This window comes from Malus sylvestris, chromosome 17 (genome assembly GCF_916048215.2).
Source record: "Malus sylvestris chromosome 17, drMalSylv7.2, whole genome shotgun sequence".
Taxonomy (NCBI): Eukaryota; Viridiplantae; Streptophyta; class Magnoliopsida; order Rosales; family Rosaceae; genus Malus; species Malus sylvestris.
Genome location: NC_062276.1, coordinates 29,052,931 through 29,075,422, shown reverse-complemented (window position 1 = coordinate 29,075,422; position 22,492 = coordinate 29,052,931). Strand labels below are relative to the sequence as shown.

Genomic DNA, 22,492 nt, shown 5'->3' with positions numbered 1-22,492 from the left:
TTGTGCCGAAGGAAAACGAAGTGAAAGGTTCTACTCAACCAAGTCCGCCAAAGTGCATAAAGGTCCAGGGAAGAGCAAGAATGAGAAGGCCCCTGGTGCTAAGAGCATCTCCCCAATTTCAATAAAGAAAAGCAAAGATGGAAATGGCGCAGAGGCAAAAGCTTATGTTTCAAATGGTTCAGCTGCTTCAAATTCACGCCCCAAACAGCGTAACAAAAGTAGATCATTTAATGGGCGACAGATGTGATGATGGCCATCATAGCTAATTTTATCCTTGTCTGGCTTCCCGCTCCTACTATTTCACTTCGACCACCTCTTGCCATCAACGCAGGCCGTATTTCTAAGTTCTTCTATGGGTGTCCAGATAATGTTTTCCAGGTAGCTCTGTCTGGAACATCTTATTCACTTTTTACAGGAGAACATGCGGGAAATGGAGTGAGAAACAAAAGTAAAAGCAAAGTAGAAAGAAAAAAAGCAGTGGGAACAGAAAAGCAAAAAAAAAAAAAAAAAAAAAAAAAAAAAGGAAAAGAGAAGTGAGAATGGATGGGCACGACCAAAGCAAGTGGGTTTGCAAGCAAAAGATACCTTACAAATCAAGGTGGACAGAGAAGGAGCGAGGAGATCAAGAAAAGCATCAGCAAAAGCAAGGAATAAACACCCACACTGCAAAAGCAAGGAATAAACACCCCACCAGAATGATGTGATTTACTTTTCTTGTTTTTGAGTGATGTAATTTATTTTTCTTATCTTTCGGAGACATCTATATAAACCCTATCAGAGGGTAATAAAAAAATAAAAAATAAAAACGGCAAGCCCAAGATAATGGGCTGGAGTGTTATGTGTAAGGCGAATGCCCATACGCCCAAAAGAGTCAGGCTCTCTATTATCACCAACTAGGTGATCAAAAGTACGCCCAGTACTTCAAAAAATTATTTGGCAGTCTGCTGCTATTATCACCAACCATGTGATCAAAAGTACGCTCAGTACTCCAAAATTATTCGGCAGTCTGCCATTATTATCACAAACCAGGTGATCAAAAGTACGCCCAGTACTCTAAAATTATTTGGCAGCCTGCTGCTATTATCACCAACCAGGTGATCAAAAGTACACCCAGTACTTCAAATTATACATGAGCATTACTCATGTCAATCATACATAAACATTCATGAGCATTACTTATATCAATCACATAAACATTCATGATCATTACTCATATCAATCATACATAAACATTCATGAGAATTACTCATATCAATCATACATAAACATTCATGAGCATCACTCATGTCAACATTCGTGCGCATCACTCTTGTTAACATCCATGAGCATCACTCATGTCAATCAACATAAACATTCATGAGCATCACTCATGTCAATCAGCTTCAAAAGCTTCATTTATAGAGCTCTAGCTTCAAAAACTTCATTCACAAAAACTCTAGCTTCAAAAGCTTCATTCACAAAAGCTCTAGCTTCAAAAGCTTCATTTACAGAGCTTCAGCTTCAAAGCTTCACTTGCAAAGCTTCACCTACCAAGCTTCAATGCAGGGTATACAAATACCGCCTCCGAACAACCGCCACTTCGGCCCATACATGGATTCAATTTGAAGTCTCCAGCCAACAGACTCTATTGACCGAAGACTTGGGGGACTACATTATGTACCATATATTAGGCCTCAACTGGGCCTCATGAAAAATACTTGGGGGACTTAGCCCATTATTTATTTATTGAGGAGCGAGCCCTTATTTTATAAAAGGGACTCCCTCACTTTCATTAGAGAGCACCCATTATTCATGTACTGAGGAACGAGCCCTTATTTTATAAAAGGGACTCCCTCACCTTCATTAGAGAGCAACGCCATCAGCTGAGCAACCGCCTTACCGCGAGCATCACTCCTAACCCATCACTTATGTATTGAGGAGCGATCCCTTATTCTATAAAAGGAACTCCCTCACCATCATTAGAGAGTATCAACTCTAGCCCATCATTCATGTATTGAGGAGCAAGCCTTTATTCTATAAAGGGACTCCCTCACTTTCAACGCCACAAGCCGAGCCGACCAAGGCAACATAAGCCACAAGCCGAGCAGCTTCACAACATGTGCTACTTCTAGTTGAGCATCATTTCAGATTGAGCACCGTCTCATATCGAGCATCAGTTCAAGACAACATCCAGTTACTTCGGCCCACACATGGACTGAATTTCAAATCTCCAGCCAAAAGACTCTCTTGACTGAAGACTTGGGGGACTATTGTTTATACCATACTTAGGGTCTCCGTATTTAGATCTTGTATAAATATTCAGGGGACTTAAATGTAGTTATGTAATAAAGGAATGGGCAAATATGTAATAAGTGAGGAGCCCTTATTCTATAAAATGACCCCTCACCCTCACAATTAGGGGAAGCCTCACTTCTCACCCTCAGAGGTCAATTCTGAGGCCTTCTCACATCCCCTAAGCTCTAAGCTCTCTCAAAGCTCCCACTCTCATATTCAGAGCTCTCTCTCCATCAGAAATACAATATCAGTGTGGACGTAGCCCAAACATTGGGGTGAACCATGATACATCTTGTGTTATTTACTTTCTTGCAGATTCACGGTCGGATTTACGTTATTCCAAGACCCCTCCAGTTTTGTGCATCAATAGAGTATAATAAGATATTTAAACGAGACAACCGTTTTGGGATATTTCAACCCCACACGCTAAATTGCACTCTCATACAAAGCTTAATACCAAGCAACCAACTAGTTGAAATATCTTAAGTTTTTGTGTCCATTTATGTAATACTGATGCCAAATTTGAATGGTCTGCTAAACTCGTGAATTGATAATACTATTTGTTGATATAGCCGCATCACATCCATACGTTGCATGCACATCACAATCTCAAATATATGTGGTCCATATTATATCATCATAGGCAAAGAACTTCCTCACTTTCAGTGTGGTAGTGGCTTTGGTCGACATGTTGTCGTTGAAAACTTTATGGTTAAAAGCATTACAAGTGTGCACATTGCCAAGCCTCAAATGGATCAAATTAGGAAGGAAACACCCTATAAATTTCCATATCTTATGCCACATGATTTCATGAAAAATCAAAATCATCATATCACATCATTCTGACATCATATCATTAATCAATCAGTTACTTAGTCCTATAATCTAATATATTTTTTTTTAATTTAAATCTTGTGAATGATAATTTTTTGATCAATATGTAACATTTTAGTTTTAAAACAGATGGAAAATGATTTTTTGAAATTACCCACCAAAACAAAAAATCAAATCAAATCAAAGTAAAAGATATTACATTAATTTCCACACGATTACAAAAATAATACATTTTACGGCCTTTAGGCTAAGATTAAGTACATGAATACAAAAAGGCATCACTGAAATGATACCCTTACAATTCCCCTATTTCTAGGCGGATGACCTGCTTGGCAGGTACAATGCTATCTTGGCATATCATGCCACTAATACTTATTTTCATATGACGTTAAATTATTAACATAAAACGCTACAGTTGTGATTACTTCTAGTTTTTAGTACTAACTTCATCTCATGACCAAAAGAATCGAAATCCAATTTTGAAGATGTTTCCTCAAGATGGAAGATGGATCTAATAATCAAGGGAGGCAAAAATATTTAGATTAGAATAGATAGAAGATAGAGACCGTCAAATCTTATCTGTGAGCAGTAATCAGCGTTTCAATAAATCTCAGCCCATCGAACTTGGGTGCAAATTTGTCCATCGAAGCCGATGATTTTTCTTGATTTCTCTTAGAGCCAGCCTCCTACAAAATCAAACATAAACATATCTATCTCTTAATTACCATTTGTATAAATAAGAAGACGACGCTTTTTGAACACACAAACTCGCTCGCTGAATTTTGCTTAGATAGGTGGGTCCAGCACACAATTAGGGTCCACCTCTTTTAGAAATGTCAACGGTAAGTGTTTTCAAATAGTAGAAATTCATGAATAAAATTAGTTGGGGTAGTAACTACTAACTATTAAGTAATAAAACTCATGAGTTCAAGGGTCAAAATCCCAGATTTCATTTTCTTTTCCTTTTCTGTTTTTTTGTTTTTTCTCAGCAACCAAACAGAGCAGAATCCTAGAAAAGTAGAAGCAGGGCAATTAAGCTGGATACTAAGAAGAAACAATGAATACAAATTAAGATTATTTAATTGCCTGGTGAGAGAACCGCATGGTTGAATCAGACACAAAGCTTGAAGAGGAAGAAGTGGCGGAGAGAGCAGTGGCAGAAGCGGCGGCGACTGAGGCCGCTAGAAAGCCCGGCTTCTTCATCAGTGGAGAAGATGGGTATTCGCTGGCTGGATACTTGGATGGTTGGACCTGGAGAGCCTGAAAGTTGGGAAACTGACTGTTTGTCTGGTAGGAAAATGAATGCGAGAAAATGAGAGAAAGTTGTGTGGGCAGTTGCAGGAGCTATGACGGCAGGCATACATATATATATTGCTGGTCCATGGTAAGTTCGAACATTTACGCGGCAACTATGCCCGCAACTTGGCTGCAGAATTCCAAATTTACCCTTTTCACATCTCCTCTTCAAATGTTCTCAATTGTCTAAAATACCCTCCCTGGGGCGACATATTCACCTGCACCTGCACCGATTGTGTTTGGTCTCCAACTTCTATACCCCAACTTGCGCATACCATTGCTTCATTTGTTTTCCGTTGGGGAGGTTCTTTTCATTGGGATATTGTGGCCCTTGGATATGGTTAGCAATTTGAAAGAGTAAATTACATAAAATTACTTTAACTATAGGTCGCATCACAATTTCATATTTTATGTTTTAAACATTTCAATGTTAACCTATGAATTTGTTGTAATGTCAGACATCCGTCAGTCAGTCTGTCGATTTCTCTGTTAACTGCTAACGTGGCTAGAGGCAAAGCCAACTGGGCTAGGGAGTGGGCCTTACCTCTAGCCACATCAGCAGTTAACAGAAAATTAATATACAAACTGACGGAGATTTGACATTACAACAAATTCATAAGATAAGGTTAACATTGCAATGTTTAAAACATGAGATATGAGATTGTGGTGCAACCCATTGATGTGGTTTTGTGTAATTTATGCAATTTGAAATTAGGCTATAGTTAAATCTAGAGAAATTTAGTATTAGGTGTTTTATTTTCGTGGGAGTGTTTTATTTTCAAGCATTTTTCATTAGTTTTCCTTTAATTTTATCATGCCATCTGTTAACTATAAGATCCTACTACTGCTATTGATTATTAGTTTTTTATTTTATTTTTCTATATTAACAAGTATAAAAATATAATACGATATTACAGATATAAAACAAGAGTTAAACAAGGGTGTGATAGTGTGTGTTTATTGTTTTCTTTAGGATAAATTATATTTTATACTTACATATTTTCGTCAATTCAATTTCTACAAGGTTTTTCAATTTTTTTAATTTCGTACAACGGCTCACAATTTCGTGTCAATGCCATGCATCTGTCTCAAATTATGTTAGCTTTTCCGTTATTTGTCCATGTGAATTACAAAAATAAAACAAGAGTTAAACAAGGGAGTGATAGTGTATGTTTATCATTTTCTTTAGGATAAATTATACTTTACACTTACAGATTTTTGTCAATTCAATTTCTACAACATCTTTCAATTTTTTTTTTATTTCATACAACGCCTCACGATTTCATACCAATGCCATGCATCCATCTCAAATTATGTTAGCTTCTCCGTTATTTGCCCATGTGAACTTCGTGTACTTCAAAAATTTGAAGAAAACTAATGAAAAAAGTTTGAAAACTTTGAGTTTTAATCAAAATGACAAAAATGTGTTGTAAGTGAATAGTACCAAAAATGACTTTTTAGAGTAAAAATATCATTTTCGTTAAAAATGAACAGTACCGAAAGTGTTTCGTTCAAATTCCCTAAAATTTGTGCCACATTGATAAAAAAAAAAAAAAAATTATAACTGTTTTAATTATAAAATAGAGCATGCCCTCTCCTTTTCCTCCAACAAACCAACAACAACCTTAGACTAACCAACCGCGTATGCCTTGGATACCCCTCCTTCGACAAGTCCTTCGCCGACGTCGATTCTGGCATAGACGAACTCAAGGAGTTCAAGCGCATGTACCTTAGCCTATTGTCCTTCCAAAAGCAAAGCAAGACGCACCACAACGCCATCGTCGAGTTGCCAGAGGCACAGAGCTCCAACGCTCCGCAATTTGAAATATGATTTTAATTTCCTTTTGAATGTGCCGCAATTTGAATCTATTGCTCTATCTCTTTGAATAATATAATATTTCCATTTTTTCATGTTATTAACCTCACCTTCCAATTATCCACCAACCCAAGGGGGGAAAAGAATCGAGGAAACGAAAAATAAGGGATAGGATAGGGTTACTTTTGTAAGAGGGGGAAAGTCCATCTAGAAAGGCAAGAATATTGGAGGGGCTGGCGGCACGTCGATGTTGATAATTTCGAGACTCAATTATGTCATGCCACGTGTATGATCCAGATTATACCACGCAAGTGCCACTTGTTTCACAAGTTAGTTGGAGCATTTCCAATATTCCACGAGGCTACCACATTTTCAACATTAACGAGAAATCTCATCTCTAATGAGCCGAAAAATGAGGTTAGATTCACCACTGGAGCTAGCTACTTCCTTTATTGGGTAACATAAAATCCGGCTACATCTAGCCCCAATAAAGAGTGGGTCCCAAAAAAAAATAGCAACTCATGTGAGCAAAATTATATCACTTTCCCTCCATTTACGAATACACTTATACTCTCATTCTATTTTCTTTTAATTATTTTTTCTTACTTATTTTTCTTGCAATCTGGCTAATTAATGATTGTTTTAAATTTCATAAAAATTAAAATTTCAAACTGATTTAACGTTCATGGGCATTGATAGGTGAAATTTTTAAATAATTCTTTTTCAAAATTGTATGATATTAATTTACCAATTGGTGCTAGGTAAATTGTTGTGTTATGCGTGAAAATCAAATTATTTCAGAGGGCAAAATATGGGTTTGATTATTTCAACGAATGAGATTGAGATAAGAAAATCTAATCCAACGAACGATTCATAAGTGATGAAATCTAACTTTGTTACAATGTGAACTTTTTAGGATGAAGGGTTCATAAAAAAAATTTAAGATAGCACATCCAACTATCAACTTAAGAAAAGCTAACAAAAATAATAATAATAATAATCGCTTAATCAAATTACTAAATAAATAAATATATATAGCCCCATATAGAGCCCGAAAGATATAGCCCCTCATTTGAACATATTCTTTTATAAAGCCCTAAAGATTCCTCAGAACTCTAAAATGGGTTTAATCCACCACTTTTTCAGCCTTATATACAGCCCCTCACTGGGGATGCTGTTAAAGGCCTATATCTTTGGAATGGGAGGTGTGGAATGGCGGATTAGGGTTGAGGGAACTGGATCCCCTCCTAAGCATAGGGTGGGGATTCTCCTAACCAGACCATCTGGACAATTGAAATTTGATCCAACAGCTACAAACAGGAAGATTCTCTAAAAGTTGTAATTATTGTAGTCATTGGATCAAATTTCAATGGCCCATATGATCCGGTCAGGAGAGTCCCCACTCTATGCTCAGGTAGGGATCTGGTTCCGGGATTGAGAGTTTGGAAGTTGCAAAAGCAATTTACTATTTTAGCCCCATGAGTCACTTTAACCATTTACCATACTTCATCGTCATTGTTGTGAAGCGATCGACGTATGTAAGATATTTTTCACAAAATATGATATACTTTGTAATTAGTGTCACTTAGTACTATGTTAATCTTCATGTAGTGCAAGAGTTACCCAGTTAGACAACTTTATCCAAATAATAAAACTTTTTTATATTTTTGGCCACTAGCCTGCATAGCACGTATATAGTCAAGTTTAATATTTTTTTAAGGTATAATGTTAAAAGATGGACTATATGGGCGCGTTTGTTGCACTGGACTGTCTTGGACTGAACTAGCTGCAGGGACTAAGCTAGACTAACTTAGACTAGACTAAGCTGGACTAGCTTAGTGAAGTGTTTGATGCAGTGTCAGGATTCAATTCATATTTATTAATATTTTACATTATTTAATAAATATTTAGTAATATTTTATTATTACTTCTGTCTATTTTCTCGCTCTAGAAACCTCATTCCATTCCCAATTGTGTTCCGTTCATCCCCTCTTTCTTTCTTAATTTTCTCCGCCCCTCTCCCTCTGTTTTCTTCCTAATTTTTCTCCGTCCCTCTCTCTTTTTTTTTCGTCCCCTTGCCTCTTCATCTCCATCTTCTTCTTTTGTTCTCCGTTCATCTCCCTATTTTCTACCTTTTGTTCTCTGTTCATCTCCCTCTTTTGATGAAAGAAAATAACATCAAAATTAAACCCAGAAGCTGTTCATCTCCCAACTTCATAATCAATTGGAAATCTTCACAATCAAACCACAAAGCAAGAAAGAGATTGAAAATTTAGGAGTTGGGAACGTGTTGCATGTGCGATTGGCCTGAAGGTAGAAGATGGGGGTTGGATCTGGTTTGTGTTTTTTGAGTTTTTGGTTTTCTGGGTGCTGTGATTGAAAATTTCAAGCTCACCTCACTGCAGATTTTTTGGGTTTCTGGTTTTCTCGGTGTTGTGTGATTGAAAATATCAAGCTCATCTCACTTTCAGATTTTTTTTTTTTTTAGGTTTTATGAGATTTTGGGTGTTGGATGTTGTTTTGAAAATAGAACGTTTGCAAATTTTTCTTCTATTTTGTTTTGCTTTTGCCGAATCTGGTCTTGAAGATGGTTCTAGGAAGAGAGGACGAAGTAGATGGATGTGCAAACGAGAGGGGGAAGCTAAGGTCTTAGTAGTCCACCCGATTTCGGGGGGTCCCACTAAGCCCCTTTAGCGAAGTGTGTAGTCCAATTTAGTTTAGGCGAGTCCCACTAAAGTTAGGCCCTTCCGTAAACAAACACGGGATTAGACTAAATGGTAATCTTGTCCAGTCCAGTGAGAGTTAAGGAGGGCAATCATACACATCCTATGTGTTGTAAAGTGAGTAAATTGTAACAAACAAGGTGTTATGATTGCACCTAAAGTAGATTGCTGATTTTCAGTTATATAACTAGCCTGTTGGATTTGAGTTTTTGTGAGTTTTTCTATATTTTTTGCTAAAGCTGTCCAACGAGGCTATTTTAACTAGCTTGTTGGAGATGCTCAAATTGATGATAAGAGGGAATTGTGAGCTTAGCCTCACAATGAACTGTCAAATAAGATTTTAATTTACAAACGATATTATCTGAACTAAGGGGGAGGGGATGAACTTAGTTTCACAATAAACTAGCAATAATGTGGTTCAAATTCGCCTTTAGCAAGAACAAACCTAAGAGCTCTCATTTACAAGTGAAGTGAAATATTTCTAGACTGTAGTACTAAGTGGCTATAAATAACTAGAAAAATTATAGTCTTGCCGACAGACATGGAGACTAGAAAGATCACCATATCCACTAAACTTGGAGTCAAACCCATTAACCCAATAACGCAGAATGCTACGCCAAAAACACACCCAATTTGAATGTTCATATATAGCACGCGCATTCTTTCTTCAAATGTTATATTCAAATGCTGTATCTTCGCATTGTTGGTGTACTTTTTAGTAAGACACGACACATGTAGGTCCTTAAAGGAGAAATTATTTGGTACGGAGTCTCATCCTCATCCGCCCGCGCTCACAAAAGGAGAACCAGCTGTATTTGGTTGGAACCAGCATAGGGGTGTTTGGGGCCCCAACAGTGCCGCCAGTTGAAAACAGCACAGTATGTATCTTTTCTCGAACTGTAAAACCCTTTTTTGTGTTTGTTCTTGGCGAAGCCGACAGCAAATTTCAGTGGTGAAGGAATGACTAACTTGTCATTGTTTCTCACTTTCGGCTGAGGGGTTCATGTCAATAGTGATGGAAACACTGAATTGTCCAAATGAAGTGGTTGGTTTGGCAAAACTGAGTCCCCCCCTGGCCGGGCAACTTGATGTTGAGCAAGCCGCACCTACTCTACTTGGAGAAATCTAAGTGATGACCACGTTCCTCATCACTAACAACGGTGATTCTTCGTTGGAGCAATTTCACGAGAACTGCCATTCAGACTCTCTCAAAAGCAAGTCCGAGCGAGATTTTGTGTGAGTACGAATAACATTTTTCTTTTTGGAACATCATCATTCTCCTTCTACAACTTCCCAAGAGGCTTTTATATAAAACCATGCATTTAATGGCATAATCCAATTGTATCATGAAATACAAGACCAACTAATTACACATCCAAAGACACGAGACTCTTCTTTCACGTGAGGTTCAAGCCCCCTTTGATGAAAACGTTTCTCGTCACTCCCATATGAACAAATGCCACTGGTGATCCCAAATTTATGATATTGGAGGAAGCTACGAGCAGAAAGTTTTTCGTTTGAAGAGTAAAGCCTAAAACTGGCCATGAAGCACTACGAACGAGAGATTGGTGCTCAATTTGCAGGAAAAATCATAGCTAAATTGAGCAGAACGAGATACAAACCATGTTACTCGGGGAGAAATGAGAATACTACCACTAGGAGAAGAAATACTAGAACTAGATTATAGGCAAAAGACTACTCATTCCTTTTGGATTTACCGGCTCATTACGCCGAACTTTTAGCCTGAGAATCAAGAAAAGTTTAAAAGGTCGTACCCAGTGCACAAGGCTCCCGCTTTACGCAGGGTCTGGGAGAGGTGAATGTCGGCTAGCCTTACCCCCATTTATGGAGAGGCTGCTCCCAAGTCTCGAACCTGAGACCTACCGCTCATGGGCGAAGGCACTTGCCATCGCACCAAGTGCGACCTCTTAGAATAAAGAAAAGTTTGACACAGAAAAATTTAAACCCTACAATACTATACATAATTTAGTTCATATGCCTTTCCGGACAGAATATGAGAGAAATCTTCATCAGACTCGCTGCAGAATGATTTTTCTAATGTGCAATTTGAGGCCCAAAACACACTTGAGGAGCATCGGTGGCTTACAGTGATGCCCTTGGTGCTGCAAACACAAAATGATGAAAGTCTGTGTGTGAGGGCATGTGCGTGTCGTAGTACAATAAAGCCCTAACAATTCTCCAAGAAAAACTTTTATTACTACAGAAACTATCATAATTCTTGCAGAGAAGATCTCCAACTAGTATACGGAGCAACCAATAAAATACATCTCTAACAATGATACAACAAAAGTTTTAAAATCAAGATATAACAGCTATCCAAAATGCAACACTACCTATAAATGCTTCCAAAAAACAAACAGCGAAGCTAAAAGCGGCCAAAATTCTGAACAGCATTCCTACAGCCACCAATTGGCTCAGTTGCTAACCCAATCACAAGTGTGTACAAGCCGCATGGGTGATGACCTTGCAAGGAAAATGAGCAGAAACAGTACAACACTTGACATCAGAAAAGAAGAACTTCAACAGGGAGAAATTTCTACTGTCCAAGTAAAAAATCTTCATGTTATATCCACTTGCTTTTATTTGATTTTTGATTTTTTTTTTTGTAAGATAATTAATTGCTGCATCCCTTTTTATCCCAAGTTCATAAATTGCAAAAATCTTGTCGTACATGTCACTCGTGAAACCATCAACCAAATTGCCAAAAAAGAAAAACTTGGTACTTTATAAGGAAAGCACAAGAAAGAAAGAACAAATTTCGATCAGAGGTTCAACAACAAAAGTTTCAAAGGAGTGAACTCCACGTTTGAAAACTGTATTTAGTTGCAAGAAAATTTCTGATCTGTTAAAGATGCACCATCCATTACGTGAAAAAAGGTCCTTTTCTTTACATCAAGTCTTAGGCATCTAAGTAACAAAAGAACAACTTAACTCGGCAACTCCACTCAGCAAACTATGATGGATGGTCACTGCATAGGGTCAGCTATTAATCCTTTCTCACCATGATCAGTTCCATGCCAAAACACTACATATAGATGCATATTTTCAAACACCTGTCCAACACTTCAATTTTCTCCATTTACCTCAAGTTAATCTTGTTTGCCAGTAGTGATAAATGTAGGAATGTTTACACTAAGGATTGACCATCCTACATATTACACATTTCATAACTTACAACTCCACTATCTTAACCAAATAGTAAAGGATTTGCTCGAAAGTATTTGCATTTGCATAGGCCTAAATTCAATATTATAAATCAATCCGAACGATTTAAAATCTGAATCTCTTACACAATAGCCCTTTCATTCAAACAGAATGTAATTATACATGAAGCCAAATCAGGATTGCAGTAATGGAACTATATCTGAGTAATACCTTATGAGTCATGAAGATTTGAATGAATCGACAAACCCGCTACTGAGAAGTCTTTCGACATACTTCCCGAGTATATCAACCTCCAAATTCACCTTTGACCTGATTTTCTTCAACGGAATCACCACTTTCTGTTGAGTATAAGCAACCAACATGAAATTAAAGCACTCTTCTTTATCAAACACATCCACCACAGTCAAACTAGTACCATCGACGGCTATAAACCCTTTCGGCACCACATACTTCAACACCTCCTTTGATGCCTTTACCTTGATCCACAGCGAATCACCCTCGGGCTCCATTGACACTATCTCCCCTGTGCCATCCACATGACCCTGCACAAAGTGCCCGCCCATTCTGCTGGTGGGCTGCACCGCCCGCTCCAAATTCACAAGTGACCCGGCTTCGAGCTCGATCAGAGACGTCTTCCTAAGCGTCTCCGGCGACAGACCGACTGTGAAATCGGACAATTGGGTATCGAATTCAGTCACCGTCAGGCACGTTCCATTGACTGCAATGCTATCCCCGAGGTGAACGCCCTCCAGAACGGTTTTGGCGCCGATTTTCATGTCGAAACCGCCGTTTTGGGAGGTGCCAAGTTGCTTGATTTGGCCCATTTCCTCGACAATGCCGGTGAAAAGGCATCGGATTGTGTTGCGAGGAGGAGATTGGAGATGGGTTTTGGGTTTTTGGAAGCTGAGGAAGAGGGTTTGAGTGGAGGGTTTGAAAAGGGGGTTGAAATTTCGGAGGGTTTTGGAGGAGACAGAGTGGAACTTTTGTACAACACAGGGTTGAGGAGTTGTTGAGAGTGCCACTGCCATTCTGTGTTGTTTCGGATTGCGACACAGGTTGGGATCTTTTGTACGCTCGTTCGCCACATCTAACTATCTAATTGTTTTCTGATAGACTAATTAGATATCGCATTATACTAATTATATTGTATTATCATGAGTTTGATCTATACTTATTAGAGCAAGTCGTGGTTAATTAGGCCAGCACCAGCACAAAAAACAGACTGGGACCTGTCCATTTACTCCAGCCCACAAAACGGCCTGGCACCCAGCCCAAGCTGGTCTCTGGGCCAGCACAAAACATGCTGACCAAGAAACTGGGCCATTTTCTGGCATTGGCCACGTGGCCGATCCTGGGCTCTTGGATTTGAATATTTTTCAAATCCAACGGTCCAGATTAATTAACTACATTAAAATTAATTAAAAATATAAAAAAATACATAATTTTTTTAAAAAAAATACAGTAAAATTTTTAAAAAGTTATTATTTTTTTGTATAAATACCTAACCCCCATCTTCCACCTTACACCACATTTCAATATTTTCTACACCTTCTACCAAAGCTTTCATATACTTTTTGTGTGAAAAAAATACCAAAAAGCTCATCCTTAATTTATTTGATGAGTTTATGTAATTTTATTTTAGTGTGTTTTTTTTTAAGTTTATTTGATGAGTATGTAATTTTATTTTAGTGTGTAATTTTTTTTAAGTTTATTTGAAATTTTATCCGAAATTGGTTAAAAATCTTATCCCAAATAAACTTTAAAAAAAAAAAACACACGAAATAAATGCGCTGGGTGCCAGCGCATTTTTTTAGGGGTGGAGATGCCTTGGCCTATTACTGTTCACTCCAGTATATTACTGTTCACTTGAGTGGATAAATGTGCTGGGTGCTGGCACAAAGTCCTTAGGGGTGGACTTGCTCTTAGAGCAGCTCCAGCGTGTGCTGGAGCCAGTGGGATAGGCATGCGAATAGTGGCAGAGAGCCCGAGCAAGCAAGCCCATGTGCTAGCAAGGGAGCCCGAGCAGGCCCAAGAGAGAGATCCAGCACGAGTTGCCAGCCCGATAGCCTAAAGGCATCCTGACGCAAGGCTGACGTCGCCCAGACGTCAGCTACGTTTTTTAATTTTTTCTGTCAGGCGTGTGTGCTTTAAGCGCGCGTGGGCGCGAGTCGTCCGACAGGATTTCAGAAGTGGGGTCCGCGGCGCACTTCGGCAAAGTTACAGTTGGGGAGGTCACGTGGCTTCCCCACGTCTGTTGGATTTTAAAGACTACAATTTGTGGACCGTTGGATTTCCAACGGTAAAAAAAATTAAAATTTAATATCAGCCATTTGATCTGAAATCAACAGTCCACGTTATTCGCCTTTATAAATTAAAAAAATAGTTTAAAAATAAGAAATCTTACTGTTGTGCCACGTGGCACAATCTGGAATGTTGGAATTCAAAATTTTTAAATCCAATGGCAGAGATTAATTAGGGGAATAAAAAAATTTAAAAAGTAAAAAATTAATACAAATCTGAAAAAAAAAATTGACAAATTAAAAAAAAATGATTTTACTTTTCTATAAATACCTTCTCATTATCTTCTACCTTACACCACAATTTCATATTTTCTCAACTACTTTCAACCACATTCCTATCTTTCTCTCAAAGTTTCAATCTAATTTTTTTCCAACAAAATGACTATTGATGCAGGTACGAATTAGACGCTTATTGAAGATATTGCGTTGTGTACTAGTTGTGTTGAAGTTACTCATGATCCGATTACGGGGTAATGAGATGCAGTTACGATAAATGTGGAATCTTATTCATACCAATTTTTTTGAGAAAAATGGTGGGAAAAGAACCAAAGAATCGATGTCCAGTCGTTGGAAATTACTTAGCTAATCGTTTAGTACATGGAGAGATGCCTTGGCACAAGCTAGTGGTAATCTTCGAAATGGGGAAAATTTAGCGGATCAGGTAACAATATATTATTTATTTGTTTGTACTATACCCAAATTTACACTATAATTATTTGTTTGTATTATTTATTTGTTAACTACTTTGATTATAATTATTTATTTGTTACATACTTTCATTATAATTATTTGTTTGTCTTATTTATTTGTTAGCTACTTTGATTATAATTATTTGTTTGTATTATTTATTTGTTACCTACTTTCATTATAATTATTTCTTCTCCCGCATTGTGTAGGAACTTCAAGCACAAGCTTGGTATAATGCCAAAACCAAAAGCAAAAACAAATAATTCAACTGGTGGGAATGTTGGAATATTGTCAAAGATTGTCCTAAATTCAGAGTTGTGTCTGTTGGTTCATAAGTTTTCATGAACAGCACCCCTTTACACTCTACACCCGATCATTCAACCGGTGGGCATGTTCATGAAGATGACGCAGAAGAAGTGCTCGAAACACCCCCTGAACAAGCGTCGGGGTCGACCCGTTATCCAATTAGGCCTCAAGGTAAGAATGCTTAAAAGAGAAAAGGGAATGCTTCCAAGAATGATTATGCAAAGTATATGGAAGAACTTGCTCGCCAAAGTGAATTGACTTTGGCGCGGGAAATGGCAAAATTTGAGGCTGATAAAGCTAGAAAGGAGGTAAAAGTTGCAGCTATTGAGAGTTTATTTCAAGCTAATGAGAGAGAAAGAGAGCCACCTAGACAAGAAAGGCAACATGTTAGAAAAGAAAGAATGGCTCAACGAGATCGTGACATTATGAATACACCTTTAGATGGATGACTCAACGGGAATGTGAGATTCTGGCCATTCTTGCTTCGTCATCTCTCATTCTACGCTCCTCATCATCTTCCATCTCATTTTAGGCCACTTGAAGATTAAACATTCCTTCTGATTGGTTAAACAATTATTCCTCTTACTGATCAATTTCATACATCATCCTTGAAGAAGAAGACATTGTAAGAATGAAGTAAAAACTATGAATAATGATAGAGATTTTGATGAAGAATTAAACAAAAACTACGAATAATGATAAAGATCTTAAGAAAATTAGAATATACCTGCCCCTAAAAACTTGGTCAGCTTTGGAGGCTTCGTCGTTCCATAAACCAAAACAAAAAATGGTACAACAAATTTTCACATGTCAACTTGCTTATGCTAGTCAAACTAAGCTCACTTGACTTTTTTTTTTAATTTAAATTATTAGGTAAGCCCTCGTGGCTTGAAATGATAATTGATTTTTTACACATTTATTTTCTTTTTTGTACATTTTTAAATTGAATAAATAAATAGAAAATCAAATATATAAAGTTTTTTTTTGAACAAAAATAAAAAATGAAAGTTGTGTAAAGAAAATATGGTGAGTATAAATCGTTTCGCTTCAAAATTAGTTGTCAAATGCACATGGATCGAGCTCCTTGTAATTTAAAAAAAAAATGATTTTTGCACTCTATCTCTAATGAACACTCTTGTCAATTTACTTAAATAAATAATATTTTAATATAATGATATATTATCATTTAGTATTACATCTATTGATATTTCTTTTCATTTGTAAGTAAGAGGTTCGATCCTCGCCAAAAACGAATTTGAACTACATTATTACTAGCTCATTGTGAGGCTTAGCTCACTCACTCACCCATGAGTATAGATACACAACAAAAATTATTTATGTATAATGATATATTTACACTAAAAATAAACAAATAGAATTCTTAAAAAAAAAAATACAATAATTAAGCCTTTGTGGCCTATTATGTTTTTTTTTTAAATACTAAATTTTAACACAAAAATAAATGAAAACCCCACCCACCCACCCACCTTCCCCCTGCTAGCTTCTTAACTTTCAGTTGATCAAAAACCCTGCCATTTCGACTAAAAAACCAAAACAAAAATAAACCTACCATCTTCTAGCTCTCTCTCATCAGCTCTCTCAGGTAATGATTTGGTTTTAAATTTTGATTTTTTTTTCTCGTAATTTGCTGCTTTGATGGTTTGTTTAAATTTTCAATCTTTTACAAGAAGATGAAGGCATTTTAGTATGACTGCAACTGTTTGGGGTTTTGTTTGAATTTCTACCCAAACCTTTACAAGTTTATTTTCTTGAATTTGATTCTGCAGCTCTGCAAATTCAACACCCAGCAACTCATAGCTGAGAGAGAATTAGAAACCCACTTCACACTTAACAGCTAGAGAGAGAGAGAAAAGGGAGTCCGAGGCTGCAATTGCAATGGAGGCTGTGTAAGTTTTGGATTTTGAATCAAAAATTTGTTCTTGTATATGAACTTTTGTGAATTAGAAAGAAAGGAAATTGATTGTTGTTGAAAAACAAACAAACAATTACAGAGTTGCTTCAGCTCCAGGGAAGGTGTTGTTGACCGGAGGTTACCTAATTCTGGAGAGACCCAATGCAGGCCTTGTACTCAGCACCAACGCCCGCTTCTTCGCCATTGTCAAACCGCTTTACCAGCCTCTCAAGCCCAATAGCGGGGCCTCGGTGTGTCTTCATCATTCTCTCTCTCTCTCTCTCTCTCTCTCTGAGTCTGATTGATTAAAATGTGTATCTGTTTTGTGTCTTTCAGGGTTGTACAGATGTGAAATTGACGTCTCCTCAGCTCGCCAGAGAAAGCGTCTACAAACTCTCCCTAAAAAATTTATCACTTGAATATGTTTCTTCAGGGTGAGTTGTCATTTTCGATATAAGCTTCTTGAATAATGATAGATTTTTTAACAATGCTACAAATCATCAGTTTATATCATCATCTTCGTTGTCATGTAACCACTTATAAGGTTATATCGGGAAAGTTTCCTACTTCAAACAAAAGTTTCCTGCTTCAAACATGCTTAATTTTAATTCACATAAACACAATTTCAGTGACTCGAGGAACCCTTTTGTGGAACAAGCAGTCCAATACTGTGTAGCTGCTGCCCGTGCAACGGTTGACAAGAAGAACAAGGATTTGTTAGAAAAACTACTATTGCATGGTAATGTTCATTCTCCATATGTTTCCCCATCATTTAAAATGCTAAACAAACTTGACAGCATTGAAAATTCTAATGTTTCATCTGGGTCTGTCATGCAGGTCTTGATATCACGATCTTAGGTAGCAATGACTTTTATTCTTATCGGAATCAGGTTTGTTACCCTTTTTAGTTTCTGTAGTTTTGTTTTTTAATTTAGTTGAGTCATCCGTTGTTTCTAATCTTCTTTTAATTATTGATCATGTAATTCTTACCAAAAGCCGACATATATTTGAATAAAAAAGTATAAAAATTGCAGCATTCACGTTCCAATAAACTGTTGCAGCTGAAACTTCTAGGTTTCTTATTTTATTAATTGCAATCCAAATTCCTAATTCAAGATGTTTCTGAGTTGTGCCCTTGTAGATTGAAGCCCGTGGTCTGCCTTTGACTCCAGACGCATTGGCTACACTACCTCCTTTTGCATCGATTACCTTCAATGATGAGGGATCAAATGTAGAAAACTGTAAACCTGAAGTTGCAAAAACTGGATTGGGTTCGTCTGCAGCAATGACAACCGCTGTGGTTGCTGCGTTGCTTCACTACCTTGGAGTTGTTAATCTTCCATCTATGCTTAAAGATCATCAACATGAAAAGCACATTGCAGATCTTGATTTGGTGCATGTGATAGCTCAGACTGCTCACTGTATTGCACAGGGAAAAGTGGGCAGTGGGTTTGATGTTAGTTCTGCAGTTTATGGAAGTCAACGTTATGTCCGCTTTTCACCAGAAGTTATTTCTTCTGCTCAGGTCTCTCTCTCTCTCTGCTAGAGCATGCAATATGGATCAAACTAGTGCACCTAGTTCCTATTTGTCTAAATGTTAAAATGGAGTTTGGTATATGCTAGTCACATGCAAATCAGAACTTATGAAATTATTACAGGTTATCTGTAGTTAATTTTTACTCTCCCAATATTGGTCACTCTAAATAAAATTAACATTGGTTACCAATAGCCCGATTCTGATTTTTTGTCCTTTTATTACTTTGGCATTAAGATTGTCATGTGGTCTCATTAAATTACCTTTCTCACATTGATTTTGTTGTCATGACCGGATACACCAACATCCACCGTTTTCCATTCAGGACATGCTGTAAAATCGAAAACACCATTTTCATTTGGTGTCTTCCATGGAGATGGGATTCCTGATTGTGTTGTCGTGTGGTTGATTATCTTCATTAATTTTAATCTAATATTCTTTTTGCTCTTTGTATGGCCACATAACAGATACTGTTAGAGAACACCTTCAATTTGTAAGTTCATTTTTTTTTATGCTTTCAGGTTGCAGTGACGGGAACACCACTACAAGAAGTCGTTCCTCAAATCCTAAAAGGAAAATGGGACCATGATAGGACTAAGTTCTCCTTGCCACCATTGATGACTCTTGTAAGCATGTCAAGATCCATTTTGTAGCTTGCTTTGTAAATATGATTATCCATGCAAAAGAGTATCATATGCATGAAGACAATAAATCCACAAACCTTCCCCAAACTTTGTAGAATAAAATCTGCAATGTGTTCTGATGCATGGTACTTTAATTTCCATTTGTATGTTCTTAATTATTATGTGTAGGATATGAGCATTATAGAGTGGTTCATAGAGCCTTGTACTTCCAAGGTGAGGAGTTATGCCAATCTTAGGTTGGCTAAAAAGCCTTACTGGAAACATAATGGAAAAAAATGAAGGTTGTTACTTATTAAAGAAAAATAAATAAAAAATTTAAGCTTGAATTCAAGTGTAGATTTCGTGCTGTCTCTTATCATTCTTTTGTGCATGATTCATAAAACAATGGCGCAATCATTTTAAGGGTCTCTTTTAGTGATTCGAGTGCTTTCTGCAGTTACTTGGAGAACCAGGAACTGGAGGATCATCCACTCCATCAATGGTGGGTTCTGTGAAAAAGTGGCAGAAGTCTGACCCTCAGAAATCGCTGGAGACATGGAAAAAGTTGTCGGAGACAAATTCAGCACTTGAAATGCAACTCAATACATTAAGCAAATTGGCAGAAGAACACTGGGAAGAATATAAAAGCTTGATAAACAGCTGCAGCATCCTCAAATCAGAGAAGGTATTTTACTCATCCTCTCTCAGAAACGAATTTTAATATGATAAAATCAAAATTGAGACAAGTGCCCCATTTTGGATTTGTTGGACATGTCATGTTGTACCGTGTCATGAAGTATGTGTTTTTGGCTTCTTTGAATTGCTGTTAATACTTTCCCTACCCTATAACTTCCTGCTGCTTGTATTGCCCAACATTGATGTTTGTTACAATTTTACAAAATTGTACAGTGGACACAACAAGTCTCTAAACCAAGCCAAGAAATAATTGTTAAAGCATTATTAGGAGCAAGAGACGCTATGCTTGGGATCAGATATCATATGCATCAGATGGGAGAGGCTGCAGGTGTTCCGGTATGTGCATTTCTTAACTGGATTCTTGTTTCTTTCCTATAAAAAATATATGGTTTGTATAGTGGAGAATAATAATTGATATATTATGTTAATTGTTTCATAGTCCTTTCTCAAAAATACATATTCTGAACATTCCATATTTAAATAACTTGTGATTTGAATGTATTTTGACCAGGTTAAAGTATCTTCCTGGAATTCAAATAAAAGAAAAAACATGTACACGTGCGCTCGCATGCACACACACACACTTAGTCTGTCACTACTCACTAGTCATCCCTATTTTTGCCCCTATGGAAGTCCTAGTTGATTTACTTAATCTCCCTAAGTATATTTGAATGATAAATATGGCTTCTGTTACGTATCATGCTGAATGAACCCGTTGATGAAGTCCTTAGACTCAGCATTCTTAGACTTAAAGCAGAAATCCCTGCCATTAGAAGTTGCTTGTTTTGCGTAACCGGCTCTTGGGAATCAAAATCCATTCCGTGGAAAGAATTTTATAGGAATCAGTACGGTTCAACAATGCCCTTTCTAGTGTTTTGGAATGTTGGGAATCATTAATCTTATCAATGAGAGAAAATGCAAATGATTCGTATTTTTCTCCTAGCAGAATACATATTATGGCATTATTCTTCCGGTGGCCTTGAGGTGTACCGCAAAAACTCCTTTAAAATACATTGGTACTGATGTTTCAAATATGCTAAAGACTTTAAACCAGAAACTAGAATCAGAACAGGGGCAACCTGATGTCAGTCGTTTAAACACAGGACAACATGATGTTGCTCATAAATTTATTATTCAAATTTTTTCGTCATTCTGAATAGAATAATTAAGATTCAAACTATTGTTGTCATACTCTCTCTTCACCTTTCTTCCTTGTCTGATCGATTCCTTGTCTTCAAAACTTTTCAGATAGAACCAGAATCACAGACAAAGCTTTTGGATGCTACTATGGATATGGAAGGAGTGTTGTTGGCTGGAGTTCCCGGAGCAGGTGGGTTTGATGCGGTATTTGCCGTTACCTTAGGGGATGCTGGGAGCCATGTGTCGAATTCTTGGAGTTCATTCAATGTTTTGGCCTTGTTAGTTAGAGAAGATCCTCAAGGTGTTTCTTTGGAGAGTGCAGATCCGCGAACCTAGGAAATTACTTGATCCATTTCCTCAGTTAATTTTGGATAACCTATCGTTTTCTTCACTATTTATGGTGAAAAAAGGCGATTTGTAAGATGAATTGTATAAGAGTGTGGATATTAAACCAATTGGTCAAGTTTTTAGAGAAGAAAAATACATATGGGATAAACTTGCAGAGTGAAAATGTTACTTGCAACAAAATCAATAAGAGTCGTTTGTTAACTGTTCAAGTGAACCTATGTCATCTTTCTTATTCTTTAATTTGCTTGCTTCCATGTTTGATGAATTAGTTTCAAGGAATGTATTAGTTTGATGAATTGTTATGCACTAAGGGCATGTTTACTTACAAGAAATAGGAATTTAAATCATTTTGATTTTGATTTAATTTGTCTTGGGTTTATTTTTTTTTTTTTTAAGGAACAATATTATCTACACTAAGAGGGAGATTGTGAGTTTAGTCTCATAATGGGCTAACAATAATGCAATTCAAATTTGCCTTTGGCGAAAATCGAACCTAAGACCTCTCACTTACAAGGGAAAATGAATACCATTAGACTGTAGTATTAGGCAAAATTAGAAAGTGAAAATAAATACCACTAGACCGTAGTATTAGATAAATTTAGAAAGTGAGGATAAAGAGTACTCACTATTAAAAAGAATATCACTAGATCGTAGTATTGAGTGGCATCATTTGATCTTTTAATAAAGTATTAAAACTCCCAAACTTGTCATAAGTTGTTGTATTGGTTTCCAAGAATTCAACTCACGCCTCCTCCTTCCCTCGCAAAAATGTAAATTAAATAGTCATTCTCGGTTGATAACCGAAAAAGCCAAAACG

At 37.0% G+C, this 22,492-nt stretch overlaps 3 protein-coding genes across 4 annotated transcripts; 1 reads left to right on the top strand and 2 right to left on the bottom strand.

Moving 5' to 3' along the window:
• Positions 1 to 3,288: 3,288 nt before the first annotated feature.
• On the bottom strand, positions 3,289 to 4,462 carry LOC126611481 (uncharacterized). Its single transcript, XM_050279774.1, has 2 exons — positions 4,195 to 4,462; positions 3,289 to 3,794 (listed from the first exon to the last, which is right to left on the bottom strand). The coding sequence occupies exons 1-2, from the start codon at positions 4,309 to 4,311 to the stop codon at positions 3,684 to 3,686; spliced, it is 228 nt and encodes a 75-aa protein (XP_050135731.1). The 5' UTR covers positions 4,312 to 4,462; the 3' UTR covers positions 3,289 to 3,683.
• Positions 4,463 to 10,519: 6,057 nt separating this feature from the next.
• On the bottom strand, positions 10,520 to 13,245 carry LOC126610977 (riboflavin synthase-like). 2 transcript variants are annotated; one of them, XR_007618657.1, is made up of 3 exons: positions 12,340 to 13,245; positions 11,298 to 11,427; positions 10,520 to 11,066 (listed from the first exon to the last, which is right to left on the bottom strand). XR_007618657.1 is itself a non-coding variant. In XM_050279160.1 (2 exons), exon 1 carries the CDS (start codon positions 13,155 to 13,157, stop codon positions 12,348 to 12,350), a length of 810 nt encoding a protein of 269 aa, XP_050135117.1. In that variant the 5' UTR covers positions 13,158 to 13,245; the 3' UTR covers positions 11,139 to 11,427; positions 12,340 to 12,347. The 2 variants fall into 2 exon arrangements, 1 of the variants encoding a protein (XP_050135117.1); XM_050279160.1 differs by lacking the exon at positions 10,520 to 11,066 and having other exon boundaries at positions 11,139 to 11,427.
• Positions 13,246 to 16,886: 3,641 nt separating this feature from the next.
• Positions 16,887 to 21,884, top strand: LOC126610975 (phosphomevalonate kinase, peroxisomal-like). Its single transcript, XM_050279158.1, has 11 exons — positions 16,887 to 17,025; positions 17,210 to 17,329; positions 17,435 to 17,585; positions 17,671 to 17,768; positions 17,964 to 18,073; positions 18,172 to 18,224; positions 18,476 to 18,859; positions 19,390 to 19,494; positions 19,949 to 20,176; positions 20,401 to 20,523; positions 21,436 to 21,884. Exons 2-11 carry the CDS (start codon positions 17,319 to 17,321, stop codon positions 21,661 to 21,663), a joined length of 1,491 nt encoding a protein of 496 aa, XP_050135115.1. The 5' UTR covers positions 16,887 to 17,025; positions 17,210 to 17,318; the 3' UTR covers positions 21,664 to 21,884.
• Positions 21,885 to 22,492: the final 608 nt, after the last annotated feature.